Source organism: Meriones unguiculatus, chromosome 6 (genome assembly GCF_030254825.1).
Source record: "Meriones unguiculatus strain TT.TT164.6M chromosome 6, Bangor_MerUng_6.1, whole genome shotgun sequence".
In the NCBI taxonomy this organism is placed as follows: Eukaryota; Metazoa; Chordata; class Mammalia; order Rodentia; family Muridae; genus Meriones; species Meriones unguiculatus.
Window position 1 is genome coordinate 50093078 of NC_083354.1, and position 19663 is coordinate 50112740.

Below are 19663 nucleotides of genomic sequence, written 5' to 3' on the forward strand. Positions count from 1 at the left end.
GGTAAGTGGAAAGCAACATAATTATATTTTAATGTCAATTCTTTTAAAATCTTCCTCCAAAAACAAAACTCCCCTATAGGACTTGACAAAAGGGGAAAAAACTGTTCTTTCTATGAATCTGCTTTATTCATCTTATTCACAGTTTATAAATTATTCATTTACTCTTTCATTTAAAAGTTTCTTTTATTTTCATGTTTTAAAACTCAAGTGACAACAAATGCTGGGGAGGAGGTAGAAAAAGGGAAACACTCCCCATTGCTGGTGGGAATGTAAACTTGAACAACCACTTTGGAAATCAATCTGGTACTTTCTTAGAAAACTTGCTACCTCAAGACCGAGCTATAACACTCCTGGGCATATATCCAAAAGAAGCTCAACCATACAACGAGGACATTTGCTCAGCTGCGTTCATAGCAGCTCTATTAATAATAGCCAGAATCCGGAAACAACTCAGATGTTCCTCAACGGAGGAATGGATACAGAAATTGTAGTACATTTACACAATGGAATACTACTCAGCCACTAAAAACAAGGAAATCATGAAATTTGCAGAAAGACATGTATGGCATATATACTCACTTATAAATGAATATTAGCCATATATATATATATACACATATATATACATACACAGATATATATGTATACATATATAGAGAGAGAATAAACACACGAATATAGGATAAACATACTAAGATCTACAGACCTAAAGAAGCTAAACAACAAGGAGGATCCCAGGGAAGAGGCTTAATTCTCATTCAAAAGGGAAACAGGATAGACATTGGAAGTAGTAGAGGAGAGTGAACAGGATGGGAGCCTACCACAGGTGTCCTCTACAAGACTCCACCCAGCAGGGGATCAAACAGCCAAACTTTGGAGCGAGTCTTATAAAAAAAAGGGGGATATAGAAGGACCCAAAAGGGATAGAAGCCCTACAATGAGACCAAAAGTAAAAAGAGAGAGAGAGACAGAGACAGGGCGGGGGGGGGGGGGGGCTGCAGAAGAGACTGATGCATCAAACAAAGACCAAAAAGAGAGGACTTAGATCCCTACTCATATGTAGCCCATAGACAGCTCAGTCTCCATGTAGGTGCCCTAGTAAGGGGAGAAGAGACAATCACTTTTCCTTGTGGGGACAATATAGCCAGTCCACAGAGGCAAGCAGAACCAAGCAGTCCTGATGGGGCCTGATAGGTTAGGGTCAGACAGTACAAGAGGAGGACTTCCTCTATCAGTGGACTAGGGGAAAGTAACGAGAGGAAAAGGGAGGGAGGAAATGGGAGGAGATAAAGGGGAGGGCTACAACCAGGACACAAAGGGAATAAATTGTTATAATAATAATGATGATGATGATAATGTTGATATAAAAATTTTAAAGAATTTCCAATGGCAGCACCCTGACCAATCATTATTCAGGTGGAATAAATTACATATTTCAAAAGGAGAAACACTGTTCAGATCTTTGACTAATTTCATTCAAATAAACAACAAAAAGTTACTGATGGTTATATGTATAATATACCTGAGAAATGTGCAATTGACATGTGAAAAATGCCTTTTAAAGATTATTCTAGAATAAGGTAAATACATATTTAAGACATACAGTACAAAAACTATAGTTTTTATATTATAGGATATTTCATTAGAGAAACTTACTTTCCAAATTTATATTTTCTAGAAGGGTGGATTATCAAGCCAACAGCAAAATAATTGGATGAATACAGATAGTTCCTTCATTTGGTGAGAGGAATTTATAAATGAATGGACCTTTTACACCATGTAATTCAATACTTGTAACTGAATTAACCTTGATATAATAAATACTACAGTAAGCAGCTGGGATACTCTCTATGAGTGTAAAGAAAATTAGTAAAAGACAATGTGGCATTATAGAAATAAGCTCTGTAAAGGAGTCAAGTTACAAGATTTTTCTTCAAAGAATCCCCCAAAACATACTTCCATACAGCCAACAATCAGCCTACCACCAACTTTCAGTCTTCACTAATTTTTTTCACTATAAACATAAAGAGACATGAGCTATGTATATAAAAAAACAATTATTGTTAGCCTCATACATGAGCCATTTGTTCTCTGGAAGAAAACTATATTAAGAAAAATTCTCAGCAACTTTCTGCTCCTTTTATACTATAGCACCTATACTCAAAAACACATATAAAGAAGATATGAGTAACATTACCAATAAATATGGCCAGGTTGATATGCAAAAACATAAAACCAAGTATTACAGAGTACGTGTAGAATTCACAAAAGAACACCATAACCTTTATTTCTAAGGTTGGAAAAGTATTTACTATAATTCTGATTTACCCATTTCTAACGTATTTAAATAAGGTTATAGACTCAATTCAATTATTTGGAAACCTAAGCTACAGGACCACTGATTTTTCTTTTCCACAGTGGATTGATGGTTCACTGACAGAAAAATAAATAAATAATAAAAAAATCATTTCATAGGATAGTTTTCTAAGTCATATTTGGAAATGGTACATACTATTTCAGCTAATACATAGCAAAAATGTGTTAAATAGTTTTATCTGCAGTCAAGAGAAGTGAAGAAATGTCTTTCTATCAGTAGCATACTGAATTCTTTTATATGAAGTAAATTATGAAATAAAATTTTGTTACGCAGATACCTATTTCTACCAAAAATCAACTCTTTTGAGTACTGATAATAGATATGTACTTCCTGTCAATGAAAATAGTCAAGTATTGTGGGTACTAGAGTTTACTCTTACTTAAATGACTATGAATAAGTTTTCACTAAGTTATAATTTATTAGTGTGATAGAATAAAATACAGCTAAGACTAATAGCACTAATGATAAAAATATTGTTTTATTTACAGTAAGTATAATGTAATAGTATTTTTAAACATGTCTACAAGAAGACATAAAAAATTAAAAGAAGAACACTCACGGGATTTTTGCTCCCAAATCATTGCAAGTACTTTTTACTCTAAGACTCTAAAGCCAACAAGAAACAAACAATACTTGTAGTGAGAATTCTAAAATTTTGGTTTCTTTAAAAGTACAGAAATATTATAAGAACATGGCTTCATTTTAATCCCAGGTGTGGAGATATAGGGCTGATTCAGACTGCAGCAATGATTTGGCCCGTGCTCTAGTAGAGGTGTGGTTTTGCCAGCTGCAGATAGTTTCTGCAATAGTGTGATGTTTGGAATTCTTGGAAGTTTTCAGAGGCTAGAGCCCCAATAGGCAGGGTTGGTGGTTATTGGTCATTCAGGGGGAGTTGGTTGCAGTTTGTCAGTAGTCATGCTTAAAGAAGAAACAAGAAGAAAGAACTTAGATTCAAGGTTCTCAATCTCTCCCCTCTATCCTTTCTCTCTTATCTAGTGATAGGGGGCAAAACTGGGGAGATAAACCATGGGAAAAAGAAGAACCCACAAGGTAAAAAAGTCAAGTTACAAACATGGTAATAAAGGAGCACCTGAAACTGTATAGTTGACAAAATAACAATCAATATTATGCTTTTTTCCTAAAAAATTCAAAGTTATTAGAAAAAAAATATAAAACTTGAGAGAGAAAACAAAGCCAAAGCTATAATATACGTGGATAACAGTCTTAACAGCAATTAAATTTTAAATCTTACCCTTAAAGTTATATAAATATGAACCCAATCTGTCATACTATGCAGTATACACTGATACCTTAATTTTAAAAATTTTATCAATATACATTTTTTCCTGTACACTACTTGATAGGATTAAGTAAACAAAGGTAGACAGAGGTAATATTCTGTACTGATGCTAAAGAATCACTTGCTGTGAAATAAGACAAGTACATGAGCAAGATACTATCACAGCTTGCAAACTCAAGATCCTAATCTAAGCCAGTGTGATGTCTCATTCCTCTAATTCTAATATTTAGGAAACTGAGGCAGTAGAAATGCCGTGATTGTTATAGAACCCTGGAATATACAATGAGTACCAAAATGTAAGGGTAGAAGAAGGGACAATGGCCCCTCAGCTGGAATGCTGGTGTGTGTGTGGTGGGGAGAACACTTTCATCCTAAGATGCCAGTAAACAGCATATAGGTGAAATTTTTTGCCATAGTTTTTATTAGTATCACATGTCTTCTGAAAATTCCCATAGTAAAATGCAGTTCTATTATATGTATATTTATAATGTTTAATAACAATTATAGACAAATCATTACTTTATGTGGTTATTTTACTTTTAGGTTTAAGCTTAAAGATTCTTGATATTCAAAGCCTGGAATTTTGTTTGTTAGTCTTGAATGGGTTTTTGTTATTTATTTTTTAAATGACACTCTTTAGGAACTTGTGTTTGCTTTTTGTATTGTGCATTAGTGATGCATACACAAAAAGAAATTCACGAGTGGTTTAGCTCTGCCAAATGTGAACAGTTTACTTGGCTGATCATGTACTTGAGCCTGACTAAATACATAAATAAATCCACATAGATAATACTATTATACAACAATAAAAGCTTCCTAGCGTTAGTTCCTATTATTCTTTGGGCTTCAAATAACTGCTCTTCATATTTACTTCTGGTATTTTTAAGCTTTTTATGGAATTTTGGAGTCTAGATCTTAACAGTATCTCTTTACTAAAACAGTAGTTTAGTTAGGATTCTAGACAATCTCAACTTAAAAGGAATTGGTAGTACCCCTTTCTTGCTTTAGACTAGACAGCGTAAACAGCCAGTGTCAGTTGGAATATGAAAAAGTGTATTTGCCTTTCTTTAATCCCTTCAGATTGAAGGATGGAAATGAGACCAACCAGTGAGACACAAAAATAGGCAAACTACACAATGCCTAAAAATTGATTAAATTTCAAAAACGAATTGCAGAACATGTGATTGCTATAAACAAAACACACACACACACACACACACACACACACACACACGCCATAACCAGCTAATCTTAGGGTTTCTATTGCTGTGATGAAATATTATAACCAAACAGCAAATTGGGGAGGAAAGGGTTTATTTGGCTTACACTTACACATCATTGAAAAAAGCTATTAACAGAAACCCAAACAGAGCAGGAATCTGGAGACAAGAACTGATACAGAGGCCATGAACTGCCTTGTTCATCATGGTTTGTTCAGTCTGCTTTCTTATAGAACTCAAGAGCACCAGCCCAGGGATGGAACCCCTCACAGTGAGTGACCCCCAACAATAATTAAGATTTGCCCTACAAGTTGGCCTATAGCCCAATCTTACAGAGCTATTTTCTCAGATGACTCTAGCTTGTGTCACACTGACATAAAACTTGCCAGCACACAGACTGAGACCAAACTTGCCAAATTGTTTCATTATAAAAGCAGCTCCCTATCATGAGCCTTTCAAAATTGCTACCTCCCAGCATGTATCTGATGGCACAACACATCTAGAAAAGCCAACTAAAGGACAGAAAAGAGGAATAAAACCCTATTTTGAAGAAAAGGTACTCCTGGAGTTCATACCCCCTTAACTTAAGAATAAGCCATTCCTCCATTAAAATTCACGTATTAAAATGAGCTATTCAAATTTCACACTTAACTCATTCTTTAATTAATAAATCCCAAGTCCTTAATATAAGTTAAGATGAGATTTTTAAAAAATATTGGACCAGAGAATGGAAATATTTTTCTATTAGGCAAATTCATTACTACTGGTGCACTCACTAGATATTCTGAATGAATGCATTAGTTTGTGTGGATATGGCTATAAATATACTGGCTAGATTGCCAGAGCTCCCTTGACACTGGTACAGAATGCAATAATTTAAGAGTTAAAAGTGTTTTCTTTGATCTATCATGTGAGAAATGCATACCCATAGCCCTACTACTTTATTATGCTCAAAGAGGCCTGGAAGACTTGGAAGCAATACAAGTAAACTGAGTAGACAGCTACATCGTTATAAAATTCACTTCTTTGTAAGCCAAGTACATGTATAAAGGATGTGGTCATTAACAGTTCCCAGTATTCAATGTAGATACTAGCATCTCAAAGTAATAGACTAAGTATCCACTTAATCTTATTTCACCTTCAAAGACAAAGTGGACAGATTATATGTGAATTGCAGCTTGGATATTGTGATAACTAGAATATCTCAGATTGCAGAGACCCTCTGGAGGAGGTAATAACCAGTACTACTTGGAACAAAATAAATGGCCACACTTAGCTACTAATGTAGTATTTGATTTATTCAATGGCTAAAACTGAGAGTTAAAACTTGATTTAAAAAGACAAGAGTTATGGGAGTTATTTAAGGAGTCAGAAGTTAAGCTTTCTCACAATTTTCACATGCAGTCAAATTCACAAACACAACTTTGAATAACAATAAGAACAAATTCCTTGAAGGACTTATACACTACTACTAAGTTCATACAGTCTCTCTCCCTCTAAAGTGTTACAACTTCTAGGGGTGTTATATTTTGTTAAAAGAAACTATCTACAATTTCTTGTAAAGAGACACTATCTTTTTTTGTTGTTATTTTTTAAATTTTTTACAATTTATTCATTTTATTTCCCAGTTATAGTCCCCTCCCACATCTCCTACTGGTCCCACCATCCCTCCTTCTTCTCCCTATCCCTTTCCCCTCATACACTCAAAGGGGGGCTTCTCCTTCCCTTCCATCTGACCCAAGCTTATCAGGTCTCATCAGGACTGCCTGGATCCTCTCCCATTGTGGTCTGGAAAGGCCACATCACCAGGGGGAAGTGATCAAAGAGCAGGCAACCTAGTACATGACAAAGTTAGCCCCTAATCCCTTTATTCATGGAAACTGAACTGCCTGTGGCCTATATCTGAGCAGGGGGTCTAGGTCCTCTCCATGTATCCTTGGTAGGTACATCAGTCTCTGTAGGGGCTCTGGGCTCAGATTTTTTAGCTTTGTTGTCTTTTTATGGAGCTACTGTCCCCTCTGGGTCCTTCTATATCTCCCTTCGTTGGTAAGACTCCCTGAACTCTGCCCAAAGCTTGGCTCTGAGTCACAGCATATGCTTCGACCCCCTGTTAAGTGGAGCCTTTCAAAGGACCTCTATGGTAGGCTCCTGTCCTGTTCTCTTTGGGGATTCTTATTACCCCTGTTATCCAGTTAGGGACTTGCAGTGGTTAAGTAATAGATAGCAGACCTTTCTGGTACTCATGAGAATACATTCATATTATACTAGTCCAAAGATGCTGAAACACAGCACACCAAATAAAACTTTGTACACTTAGTTGTGTCTCTAGCAAACAACGATAGTCTAAGACCTGCAACTTCTCAAAGAAGTTCTTGGCATCAATTACCAACTTCTATTGTTTTCTTCTTGTTGAATAATAAGTTGTTTCCTAAATGTATGTTGTAGAGTTGCAGGGGGAAATAAAATAATTCTATTAACTCATCAGGGTTCAAATTAAATCATCAGTGATACTAACAAGCCTTTTAAATACCCAAAGACCAACTTTCTCTTTCTTATTCTCTTAAACTCAATTTCCAATTTTTCAAACCTGTTTCCATTTATGTTCATGTTCTCCAGAATTTAATAATGATTTTAGGTTAAGAAATCCTGTACTAGGTTCAAAGATTTTTCACTAGCAGGAGAAAAGTTTCTTTGTAGCCCTAGATCAAAGGATTAGGGTTTAAAGCCTAGCAAACAGTAAGAATTCAGTACAACATATATTCAGTCTGTTTTAGCAGTTTAGCAGAAATAAACTTTTTCAGAAGAGTTTTACTTTATTATGTTCAAAGCCAATGAATGAAGTGAGAACATATTCTAAGCCTATTCAATCTAAGTTAAATAATCTTTCTTTACAAAAATAATCTCATTTATATATGGACATGATTTACTTGTGTTGAGATGTTTTAATTGTTTACATATTTATTTTAATTTTGGGGGGATTCTTAAAGCTGACACCTTCATCATCACCATCAATTACAATTTATTCACTTTGTGTCCCAGCTGTAGCCCCCTCCCTTGTGACCTCCCAGCCCCCCTTCCTTAACCCTTCTCCCTTTATGGCCCTCTCCTAGGGGAATTTCCGTCCTCTCCCCATCTTCCTCTGTGGCCTGGCACGGCTGCTCCCCCCTCAGGGGGAGGTGATCAAAGCACCAGCCACTGAGTTCATGTCAGAGACAGTCCTTGTTCTCCTTAGTAGGGAACTCACTTGGAAACTGAGCTGCCCATGAGCTACATCTGAGTAGGGGGGGTCTAGGTTATCTCCGTGCATGGTCCTTGGTTGGATCATATTCCCCTGCAGGGGATCCTGGGTCCAGGCTTTTTGGTTCTGTTGGTCTCCTCGTGGAGCTCCTGTCCCCTCCAGGTCTATCTCGCCCTTCTTTCAAAAGATTCCTTGCACTCTGCCCAAAGTTTGGCTATGAGTCTCAGCATCTGCTTTGATCCCCTGTTGGGTAGTTGTTTTCAGAGGTGATAGGCTCCTGTCCTGTTCTCTGTTTTCTACCACTTCCGATGTCTATTCTGTTAGCCCTTTTGAATAAGGATTGAGCATCTGCCCAAGGATCCTCCTTCTTGTTTAGCTTCTTTAGGTGTACATGTACATGTATATGTCTAATCTCCACTAATAAGTGAGTATATAATATGTATCTTTCTACTTCTGAGTTACCTTACTTGGGATGATCTTTGATAGATCCATTCATTGCTGCAAATTTCATGATTTTCCTGTTTTTAATAGCTGAGTAGTATTCTATTGTGAAAATGTACTACAATTTCTGCACCCATGTCTCAGTTGAGGGACACCTATGTTGTTTCCAGATTCTGGTTATTACAAAAAAAGCTATGAACATAGTTGAAAAAAGGTCCTTGTTGTATACTTTAGCATATTTCAGACCTCAACAAAAAAGACAGACACACTAAACCTGTTAGAAGAAAAAGTGGAGAAGAGCCTGTAACTCATTGTACTACTTCCTGAAGAGAACACCAACAGCACAGGCTCTAAGATCAACAATCAATAAATGGAACGCCATGAAACAGAAAAGCTTCTGTAAAGCAAAGGACACTGTCGTCTGAACAAAACACCAGTTTATAGACTGGGAAAGGATCTTCATCAAACCAATAACTGACAGAGGGATGATGTCCAGAATATATAAGGAACTCAGGAAGTTTTAATCCAATAAACTAAGTAATCCAATTAAAAACTGGGGTACAGAGCTAAACAGAGAATTCTCAACAAAGGAATTTTTCCTTTCTAAGATTGAAAGTCCATGAATATTAGAATCTTGTAAGATTAATTTATACTGTATCCTTTCTGCATAACGGAGAGTCTAAAAAAGTAAAAAGAGTTCTCAACCAAATTTTTTTTAATGACTGACTAGAAGTTCAACTGTTCATATCTCAGGGTAAATTAAAAAATAGAGCCTGGTGTGGTGCACATACTTGTAATCCCAGCACATGAGGAGGCAAAGGCAGATGGATGTCTGTGAGTTCTAGGCCAACCTGGTCTACTCACAGCTACACAGAGAAACCCTGTTTAGAAAAACCAAAAAAAGAAAGTGGATATTAGCCATAAAATATAAGCTAAAGATACTAAAATTGATGTCCGTAAAAAAGCTAAACGACAAGGAGGACCCTAGGGAAGAGTCTTAATCTCATTCAGAAGGGCAAACAGGATAGACATCTGAGTAGGAGAAGACGGAACAGGACAGGAGCTTTTCACAGGGTGCCTCTGGAAGACTCTACCCATCAGGTAATCCTGGTCTGATTTTACTTATTACAAATTTACCCATAAACAGATAGTATCTGTAAATAACTGCTTTCTTTGTTATTTTGAATTGATTTTCTCAAATACCTTGGAGAAAAATTTTAAATTAAATGTTTATCAATCAAAAACGTGGATTACAAGAAATTATCTAAAGTGCTTAATAAGCCGTTAAGCTAAAATAAACAGAAGCAATTAACCTCATAGCTTACATGTTCCAAAATTACAAATGTTTATTGACATGAATTGAAAAGTCAAAACGTCCACACCTGTAATCCAGCACTTGGAAGGCAGGGGCAGGCAGAGCTCTATGAGTGTGGAGCCAGCCTGTCTACACTTTGAGCTCCAGGCCAGCCGCAACTATAAAGACCCCATCTCAAAATAACCAGAAAGGCAAAATCTACAAATCCAAGTTTCTTATCCAAACACTCCAACAGCTACACTGAGGAAGCATTACTTTATCTGGTGAATGACTAAGTTATCAACCAGGAGTCACCAAGACCCTTTCCTTTCAGAGTCATCTCACTACTCAGCTTTATAAAATGGTGACATTTTCTTTCCTTGCTCACAGGCTCTAGGGAAATTTGTAGCTAAGAGACACTAGGTTGTGACCATAGAGTGTTTTGATTGTTGTAATACCAGTGGGTTTTTAGAACATGGCTTTTACTTTAGTAATGTTCATTTTATGCCCATAAATGTCAACTGATGAACTTTTATTTCAGTCATTCAATAAAAATCCACTGAGAGGAAATTTCACATTTTTAGGCTTTCCAGGAGGCATAAAGGATACAATAGGAATTAAAAACCTATAAAATTGACTTTCATTACTTCCTCATAAAGTCCACCAAAAAGTTGTTGATGTCTAACTCCAATCTACAAAGAATCACCTAACTTGATCCAAGAAAGAAACTGACAAAAATTTAAATATGACCAAGCAAGCTGTACTAACTGTTCACTGTTGCTACTCAGAACACCATGAGTTTCCTATTTAATTTTGGAGGAGGGGAGTGAATTCATGTGAGTTCAGGAGGCAACTTGCAGGATTCACTTTTATCTGCTTATGGGGATTCTAAAGACTGAATTCAGTTCAACATGGTAACTAGAAATTTGTACAAGGTGAGACATCTTAATGATCAAAACTTTTTAATGTAAATTTTTTAATACTATAAAAGAATTTCCCTTGAAATTTTAAAACAGATATGTGTGTCTGTAAATATGTATACTTCCACATCTTACTTTTCAACTATTGCAGCTTGTCTCTTTTATTATTTTTTTTATTTTGCTTGGGCTTCCATTATTGTTGATTTAAGGTATAGCTATGGGTTTATTACAGCAAGTAATAAACAGTAGTGATAATGCTTATTTCAGGGATCTATATGCTACTATGAAAAAGATATACTGAGAAATGTCTTTTTGAGGGAGGTAACATTTACTAGTAACAAAAGTTTCTTTTATCCCATTCACAAAGTTTTTACCATGAGTACAGAATAATAAAACATTCTATACCAATTCAGATAGTATGTTTTTCGTGTAACACAATTATATGGTACATTATAGTATAAGATTGTCTAATATCAAACCATCCTTGCATTTCCGAGATAAAAAGCGTTTCTATTTCCTTAATATTATCCTCTTTCCTTCTCTGGGCTACATTTTAAGTGAATGCCTTTGGGGAGCCTATTCTGTGTATTTTAATAGTGTTTATTTTACCAAAGAAAAAGTAATTTCCTAACTAATTTTTTTCAACAACTTACTTTCAGCTTTTTTTGTCTGTTTTGGTTCCATACAGGGTTCCTCTATGTAATAGCCCTAGCTGTCCTTGACTCACTTTGCAGACCAGGCTGACCTCAAACTCACAAGAGATCCAGCTGCCTCTACCTCGAAAGTGCTGGAATTAAAAGTGTGTACCACCACCCCTGACCTTATTTTCAGTTTTTAAGATGTTTTTTCTTTTTGTTTGTTTTGAGACAGGGCCTTCACCTCTCTGCCTCTGCCTCTCTGTCTGTCTGTCTCTCTCTTTGCGCCTCGATTGAAGACAGGTGCCACGCCTGGCTTTTCTATTTTATTTTGTACATAATTTATTTTATCCTTCTAGCCTTTTTGTAGTTTTTGATGGAGTCGGGGGTTATTGTTGTTTTTCGAGACAGGGTTTCCCTGTGTAGCCTTGGCTCTCCTGAACTGGCTTTGTAGACAGGAAAAGAGATCGCCTGCCTCTGCCTCAGGTACTGGGATTACAAGAAGGTGCCATGGTTCCCAGCTTTTAGCCTTTTAAACTTACTCATTTATTATTCATCTACCTTCAGCTGAATTTTGCTGATTATGTCTGTTCATATTCAAGAATACTAAAACTTTAGACATTCAACATTGGTAATTTCACAGATGCTGTCATCAAAACAGTAAACCATTAACCCAAGTGCATTTGATATATCCTATACTTGTCCTTTGTCTTCCCTTATCTCTTGATTTCCTATAAAAAATTTTTTTAACATATATTATCCTACTCCTCTTGGGAGTGACTTGCTTCTTTTTTTCTAGGGCTTTTAGGTGTGCCGTTAAGTTGCTTGTACAAAATGTCTCAAACTTCTTTCTGGAGGCACTTAGTGCTGTTATGAACTTTCCTCTTACCACTGCTTTCATTGTGTCCCATAAGTTTGGTTGGGTAAGTTGTGCCTTATTCACTTTCATTGAATTGTAGGAAGTCTCTAATTTCTTTGTTCATTTCTTCCCTAACCAAGTTGTCATTGAGCAGAGAGTTTTTAGTTTCCATGTGTATGTAGGCTTTTTGTTGTTGTTAAAGTCTAGTTTTAGGCCATGGTAGTCTGATAGGATACATAGGATTATTTCGATCTTCTTGTATGTGTTGAGGATGTGGAGAAAGGGGAAGCCTCCTCCATTGCAGGTGGAAATGTAAACTGGTACAACCACTCTGGAAATCAATCTGGCATTTTCTCAGACATTTAAGAATAATGCTTCCTCAAGATCCAGCTATACCACTCCTGGGCATATATCCAAACTATACTCAAGTACACAACAAGGACATTTGCTCAACCATGTTTATGGAAGCTTTATATGTAACAGCCAGAACTTGGAAACAACACAGATGTCCCTCAATGGAAGAATGAATACAGAAATTGTGGAGGAGGACATCCCCTATCAGTGGACTTGGAGAGGGACATGGGATGGGATGAGGGAGGGAGTGTGGGATTAGGAGGAAATGAGAGAGGGGCCTACAGCTGGGTTACAAAGTGAATAAACTGTAGTTAATATAAAAAATTAAAAAGATACACTATCCTGAAAAAAAGTAAAACCCTTTTGAGCATTTTGGTAATGTTTTTTAACTAATAACTCCATGGATAGTAAGTATAACAGCAAAACTGAAGAATAGCTTGAGATACATGATATCTGAAATACTTTTCTCACTGTGGTGACAAGGTTCCTAATAGAAATATCGTAAAACACACACAAAAAATTATTTTAGCTTTTAGTTTCAGAGGAATTCGGCTTTCATGCTGAGGAAGACACAGAAGAGGTCACAGCAGTAGGAGCCAGTGCCAGAGACATGTTCACATGGTGGTTAATCAAAAAGTAGAAGAGCAAGCTGGAACTAGAAGAGGAAAACTTTTAAAGTCCTACCTAATAAGTAGCAACTTGGCAAGGCAGGCCTTACACGCTAAGGGTTCCATAACCTCCAGATACATTACTAAAAGCCAAAAGAAGCAGCTCTGAAATAGGAGACTCCACGGACATTTCCCGTTCACACCAGCCTGTCTAGTTGTTCTTGAGCTTCCACTGCAGGCTGGATACTAAGGGCTTAACTTTCTAAATAAAACTGTATACTCTCATGTTTTAGGAAGTAATTTATTTTGGAAGTAATTTAAGTTCTTTTAACCCACATATATCAAGTTTCTGACAACTATTAAGTGCTTCTCTATCATAATCCAAGTTCTGTTCATTTTTTATATTCTTCTATATAAAAAAAACATAAACATTTAGTTTGTGTTCAACTTCACCGACATCGTCTATTCCCTCAACCCAATATGTTTGTGAAAAAGAGTATTGCTCTAACCTCATGTTCCTCCAGCCTCTGTCTTTAGTTACAGGAGTACAAGACTAGGTATGCCTTTTATACTTTCTATAGAACAGTCTATCGTGACTTTATGTTTGAAGTGGGTAGGCAACAAATAGTGAAATTACCATGACACTGTTAATAAAAAGGTCCTTGTCATTAATCTAGACATGCATGTCCTTGGCTCAGGAATAACACATAAAAATTTGGTATGAAACAATTTACATTTTAGATATACAATAAAAATGATCAAAAGCACTACTTTTTATGAGTTTTAATAAAATTAAAACCTGCTCAACAAATTATGACCATGGTATATGAGTAAAACAAAAATAAATTTTTAAAAATCAGAAATACACAGTAAATCAGCAAATACACAGTAAAATGCCATTAATAGGTTCAGGATGAACCTAATGTACAAACTAAAACCAAAGTTTGTACATTAATCTTGATATATTAAGTAGAGAAAAAAAATCTTGATATACCAAGTAGAGTACTAAATTATAAAAAAGCTTCAAAATAGTGACTACAGTTGAAAAATAAAGCAATAAAATACTTGAAATATTATATTAAAATCAAATTCTGAAAGATGTAGTGTCCTGACAAGTAACCCATACCCAGAAAATGTGGTAGAAAAGTGATGCAATAATAATATACAAAAAATTAACTTGGTCAAGATTTTGTTTAAAATGTACATAGAATTTTGCTCATATAACATTATTTTGTGACTGGGGAGGTAAGTCATTTGATAAAGTGGCTGCTATACATGTGAAAAAACCTATGTTCAATCCCTTGAGCCCACATTAAAACATGAGAACAGGACTAGAAAGACAGCTCACCAGTCAAGAGTGCTTTCTGCTTGGTTCCTAGGAACCATGCCAGGTGGATTACAACTTCCACTCCAAAAGATCTGATGCCTTTTTCTGGACTCTCAGAAAGCTGCACTCACATGTGTGCACTCCATTACCACCACAAATACATATATACAAAACTAAGAAAATAAACCTTAAAAAAGTATACACTACCATAACTAGCCAGTCTGATTTTAAAAAGTATTGATAATGAATGGTTTTTCAATATTAATTTTAACATTCAGCTGTAAATATATTAAAATATTTATAACAAGTAAAATTTTACATTAAAATACAGAATTCTAAAATTATTAAATGTATATAAAATTCACTTGCCTAATTCTTGTATTTGTATTTCTAGTCAACGTTGAGAAGAATATACTTTAAAAAGCAGTATTTCAATTAACTGAGTGCCTGGCTCTTTGAACTCCCCCTACCCCACCCCAAGGGAGGAAGGAGCAGCCCTGTCAGGCCACAGAGGAGGACACTGCAGCCAGTCCTGATGAGACCTGAGCAGCTAGGGTCAGATGGAAGGAGAAGAGGACCTCCCCCATCAGTGGACTTAAGAGAGGGGCAGAGAGGAGATGAGGGAGGGAGGATGGGATTGGGAGGGAATGAGGGAGAGGGCTACACCTGGGACACAAAGCAAATACACTGTAATTAATATAAAAAATAAAAATTTAATTTAAAAAAGCAGTATTTCTATAGCATGTTAATATTTCTCTATCAAAGTACGATGAATACATGGTCAAGCTTAACGGCTAAAAGTCATTTGGTTTTAAAATACCCTAATATAATACACAATCATATACTGCTTCAGAAAACTGGAAATTCCCTTGCTATTGTGCAACTTAAAATCTTACCAGTATAATCTACATTGCTGCCTGCCCATACAAATTCAAAGACCAATGTACACATCAATACACAAAAAAGACAAAATAAACTAAATTCTTCTAAAGGCTTTAAAATGAAATATGAAAAAAAAAATAAAAGGTAAATTAATGATAAACTATGTTGGTTCTGAATGTAACTCTGCTCCATCAATGATTCACATATTGAATTAAATGGAAATGCAATTTTAAAATTAGCAAATGAAAAAATAAACAAAGATTTTAAAATGCTTTCTTCGGTTATCAAATATTTTTTAAATATAAAACACAAAGAAACTGAGCATATTTTTAAACTTTTTGTTTTGAATGTTTCGTTTCTGTTTTTCGAGACACTGTTTTTTTTCCTGTATATTTGAATGTTCTCAACTAGTTCTATAGAGCAGGCTGGCCTCAAACTCAGAGATCTGCCTGCCTCTTCCTCCTGAATGCTGGGATTAAAGGCGTGCACCACTGCTACCCAGCTACACTTCTTTAATTTCTGGGTTATTTATATACTGCTCTGGCAGAGATATACTGTGTAGCACAGGCTATCCTCAATCTCATGAGGCTTCTGCCAAGCCGCCACAGTGCTGCACTTCAAAATTCAATTCCACACTTAGCATACTGAACTAAACACACTTTCAAGCTACTTGTGTATTTTACTAATTCCCATACTTCTTACCAAGTGTGAAAGTTGAATTTACTGAAGAGAAATATGATACTTTCTATCAGCTAAAGAGTACATATGGCAAAAATTCTACCAGTGGCATTATTTAAATGATAAATGTAGAGATAGCATGAATAATTAGTGTATTTCAATAGTAAAAATTAACGTAACATGCTAAAGAAATGGTAGAAATAACTCTGGTTTATCTTTTTAAGCAAGTTATCAATAACATCAGATTACTAAGTAATACTTTTGGAATAAATGAAATATAAACGACAGTAAATAGATTACTGAAAAACAAAAATTAAGTATGAGCAACAGTAAAAAGATCACCCTGAGCTAAGGTGCTTATTAGACAATGAGGACCTGAGACTCCAGACACAACAAACACACAACACACACTGCCATCTCTCAAATACTCTTCCTCATTATACATATCAATTCAAGTTCAAAAACGATATCAAGACAATTCAATTCTCTTGGGCATTTCTTACTAGTTATTTTGCTTACTGTAATTGAACAAAATGTACTTTATAAGCTAAACTGAAACAAAACTCAAAGAATAACTTTTTGGTTCATACAAGCATCAGTTTTATGAGGTTATATCAGGATCAGGCTAAAGCAATAACTAAGTGGTAGAACACATAGTCAGATGTTCAAGACCCTGGGTATAAATACTATCATCAAAACCTCATAAGACACCAACACACACACAATGTACATCAAGTGTCAATATACACAGGAGTAAATTCAACATGGATTACTAACTGTCTTGCTTTATACAAAAGATAAAAATTATTTAGAAATTACCTGCATTGCACTTTTCCCCAGCTTCACCACCTCAAATAATGTGACAGGATCCCCTTCACCATTCTGTTGAGGGTGTCCATTAGCTCTTCCACGACCTGCTCCTCTAACTGCAGCTTCAATTCTGCTCTTTTCTCCTGGAGATTTTCGAGGTTTCTTATTTGTAGACTGGATAAAAAAATTAAGAAAAATTACACTAAATTCAGACTTTCTTCTGTTTTGTGTAAACATAATCTCAATTGTTTGACCCTATGAAGATGTTTTGAAATATTATAGGTCAAAGATCAATCCCTAAACAAAACAATAAAAAATTTTCAAAAACCAAAAAATTACAGTACAAACATCAAATTTTAAATGCATAGATATATTAAGTTTAAAATCTAACTAGATATTTAATATAGCAATGTTTATGACTTAAATCATGTCTACTCTTAACATTGCCATCTTTAAATCTTCCTCAATATGCTCTCTTGCATTCTGAGAATCGTAGTTCATTAAAACATTCCTGGGAAATTCTGTATTTCCAGTTTCTTTCTCTGCTGAGTTACTCAAAAAAAATTCTTAGACTGTGAACAAATACTCAGTGGGCATTCTTGGAACTGTTCAAGATACTGGGATACAGCAATGTCAAAACAGTTCTGTTCTCATACAGCCTAAACTATCTAATTACCACTACCCTCCTGCCACAGTTACTTTTCTCTTATTTTTCCAAGGCATAATCTCATTTAGCGTAGTCTAACCTCAAACTTACCATGTAGCTGAAAACAAAACAAACCAATGAATTCCAAATCCTTCTGTCTCCTAAGTGCTGGTATTATAGGCACGCACCATTATGTTATTTATGCAGTGAGGGACAGAACCCAGGGTTTTGAACATGCTGGGCAGACATTCCGCCAACTGAGATATAACCCCAGCCCACCAGGCTTTCAACATCAATACTTCCTACCCCTGTATCGTAAAGCCAGGGGTATTACGAGAAATATTTTTGCAGCTACTTTATCCAAATCCTCCAGAAATTACATTCATTTATACATCAACTAGCTACATGGTTATTGCTCCATCAAACTAACCAACATCAATTCAGAATACTACCTCTGGCTCCCAGTTATTTCTCTGTTTTCCTAAGACATAATCTTGTATAGCCTAGGCTAACCTCAAACTCAGTACATAATTAAAGAGTTAGCTAAAACTTTAAAAAGCCACATGATTTTCTACCTTTCCTCTCAGATATATTATCCCTTCCTACATTAATTGCCAGTTAGTGTTAATCAGGGGTCTTGGTTCAACATCTGTTCTTTTCAATCATTGTACTTTTTAAAGTAATTTATTTTCATTAGAGCCCTATTCCAATAACCAATTTTCTGTCTCTTAACTCCAAAGCTATCTTTATTTGTCTTGCTTTATGATGCTGGAGTTGACCAATGTAAACAGAGGGCACCGTAGGAACACTAAACACCATAGCATAGGGGTTGGGGGAAAAGGACTGTCTTCTCCACAAAATTGATCTTTGTCAACTTGACACAGTTCTAGAGTCCTGTTACTAATTTCCATTTTTTAAATTTAATTTTATTTATATAGTTATTTATTATAATTTATTCACTTTGTATCTCCACTGCAGCCCCCTCCCTCGTCTCCTCCCAGTCCCGCCCACCCTTCCTCATCTCCCCCTATGCCCTTTCCCTTGTCCCCTGATAGGGAAGGACCTCCTCCCCTTCTATCTGACCCTAGCCTATCAGGTATTTTCAAGGCTGGCTGCATCATCTTCCTCTGTACCACACCCCCTGAAGGGGGAGGTGATCAGAGAGCCTGCCACTGAGTTCATGTCAGAGACAGGCCCTGTACCCCTAACTAGGGAAACTTAGAAGCGGAGCAGCCTATGGGCTTCTTTTGAACAGGGGGTCTAGGTCCTCTCCATGCATAGTCCATAGGTGGAGTTATCAGTCTCTGCAGGTCCCCCTAGGCCCAGGTAGTTTAGCTCTGTTGTTCTCCTTGTGAAGTTCCTGTCCCCTCCAGGTCTTTCTGTCTCCCTCTTCTTCCATAAGGATTCCAGTACTCTGCCCTAAGTTTTGCTATGAGTCTCATACTTTCGTGTATATGTACTCCTTTGATACTTTGTGTATATGTTTCAGCAGTACTTTTAACTTCCTCAAAAACATTCTTTACATCCAATCTTGATTAAACTTGTTGGTGCAAGATTTCTACTTTTTTTATTTTTATTTTTTAGGCTTTCTCAGTTTTTTTTACTGATCTTTAACTTGACACAATCATTTAGAACTTTTAATTTGGTTAGATGGTACATGCCTTTAATCCAAGCACTCAGGAGGCAGATCACAGAATTCAAGCCCAGCCTGGTTTATATAGTAAGTTTCAGAACAGTCATAGCTGCAGAGTGAAGCTTTGTCTTTTAATTAATTTTAAAAAGCAATCCCGTCTTAACAGTTAACAGCTGCTACCTTAATTAGTCAGTAGCCAGCAGCACATAATCAAATACCTCCTCAATCAAAAACATAATCACCAAAACTCAAGTGACCATTGGTATTCTACCAAAATAATTTTTTGAGCTATGGACACGTTTAGTGTATTATTAAACAGTATAAATATAATTTTATGTGTTTCAAGAAATAAAAATTTTTATGTACTCACTTGAATGGAACAATTCATTTTATTGCAAGTGTTGTAAGAGAACTCACAATAACACAAAGACATAATAATAA

At 35.8% G+C, this 19663-nt stretch overlaps 1 protein-coding gene across 1 annotated transcript in view; it reads right to left on the reverse strand.

The window, feature by feature from the left end:
• Stag1 (STAG1 cohesin complex component) overlaps positions 1–19663 on the reverse strand; it is a 288399-nt gene that overhangs the window by 177691 nt on the left and 91045 nt on the right. The window contains exon 4 of the mRNA XM_060385437.1: positions 16953–17117. Coding sequence (XP_060241420.1) covers positions 16953–17117 — 165 coding nt within the window. The remainder of the gene's footprint in view (positions 1–16952; positions 17118–19663) is intronic.